Consider the following 297-nt stretch of genomic DNA (forward strand, 5'->3'; position numbering starts at 1 on the left):
GACAGGTAGTAATTCACTGTTCAGCCTGCAGGAGGCGCTGCTCTCACTCCAAGTGCACAGGTGCCCTAAATCTGTGCGTCCGAGGCAGCGGGAACAGTCTGTGGGCTCTGATGCACAGTTGTACACTTCCACTAGAAAAGACAAACATATATGTGTTTATTTAATAACGGTATGTCAACCAATCAGAAATCAGCTTTCATTAGAATGTATCCTCAGAGCTGACAGAATCTAGTTTTGGATTGTGCGAATAATAGCAAAAAAAGAGAGAGAGAGAGAGAGAGAGAGAGAGAGAGAGAG

At 44.4% G+C, this 297-nt stretch overlaps 1 protein-coding gene across 1 annotated transcript in view; it reads right to left on the minus strand.

Moving 5' to 3' along the window:
• PLXND1 (plexin D1) overlaps positions 1-297 on the minus strand; it is a 101685-nt gene that overhangs the window by 42707 nt on the left and 58681 nt on the right. Inside the window, exon 13 of the mRNA XM_018555221.1 lies at positions 18-131. Coding sequence (XP_018410723.1) covers positions 18-131 — 114 coding nt within the window. The remainder of the gene's footprint in view (positions 1-17; positions 132-297) is intronic.

This window comes from Nanorana parkeri, unplaced genomic scaffold (genome assembly GCF_000935625.1).
Source record: "Nanorana parkeri isolate BGI_ZX_2015 unplaced genomic scaffold, ASM93562v1 scaffold188, whole genome shotgun sequence".
NCBI lineage: Eukaryota > Metazoa > Chordata > Amphibia > Anura > Dicroglossidae > Nanorana > Nanorana parkeri.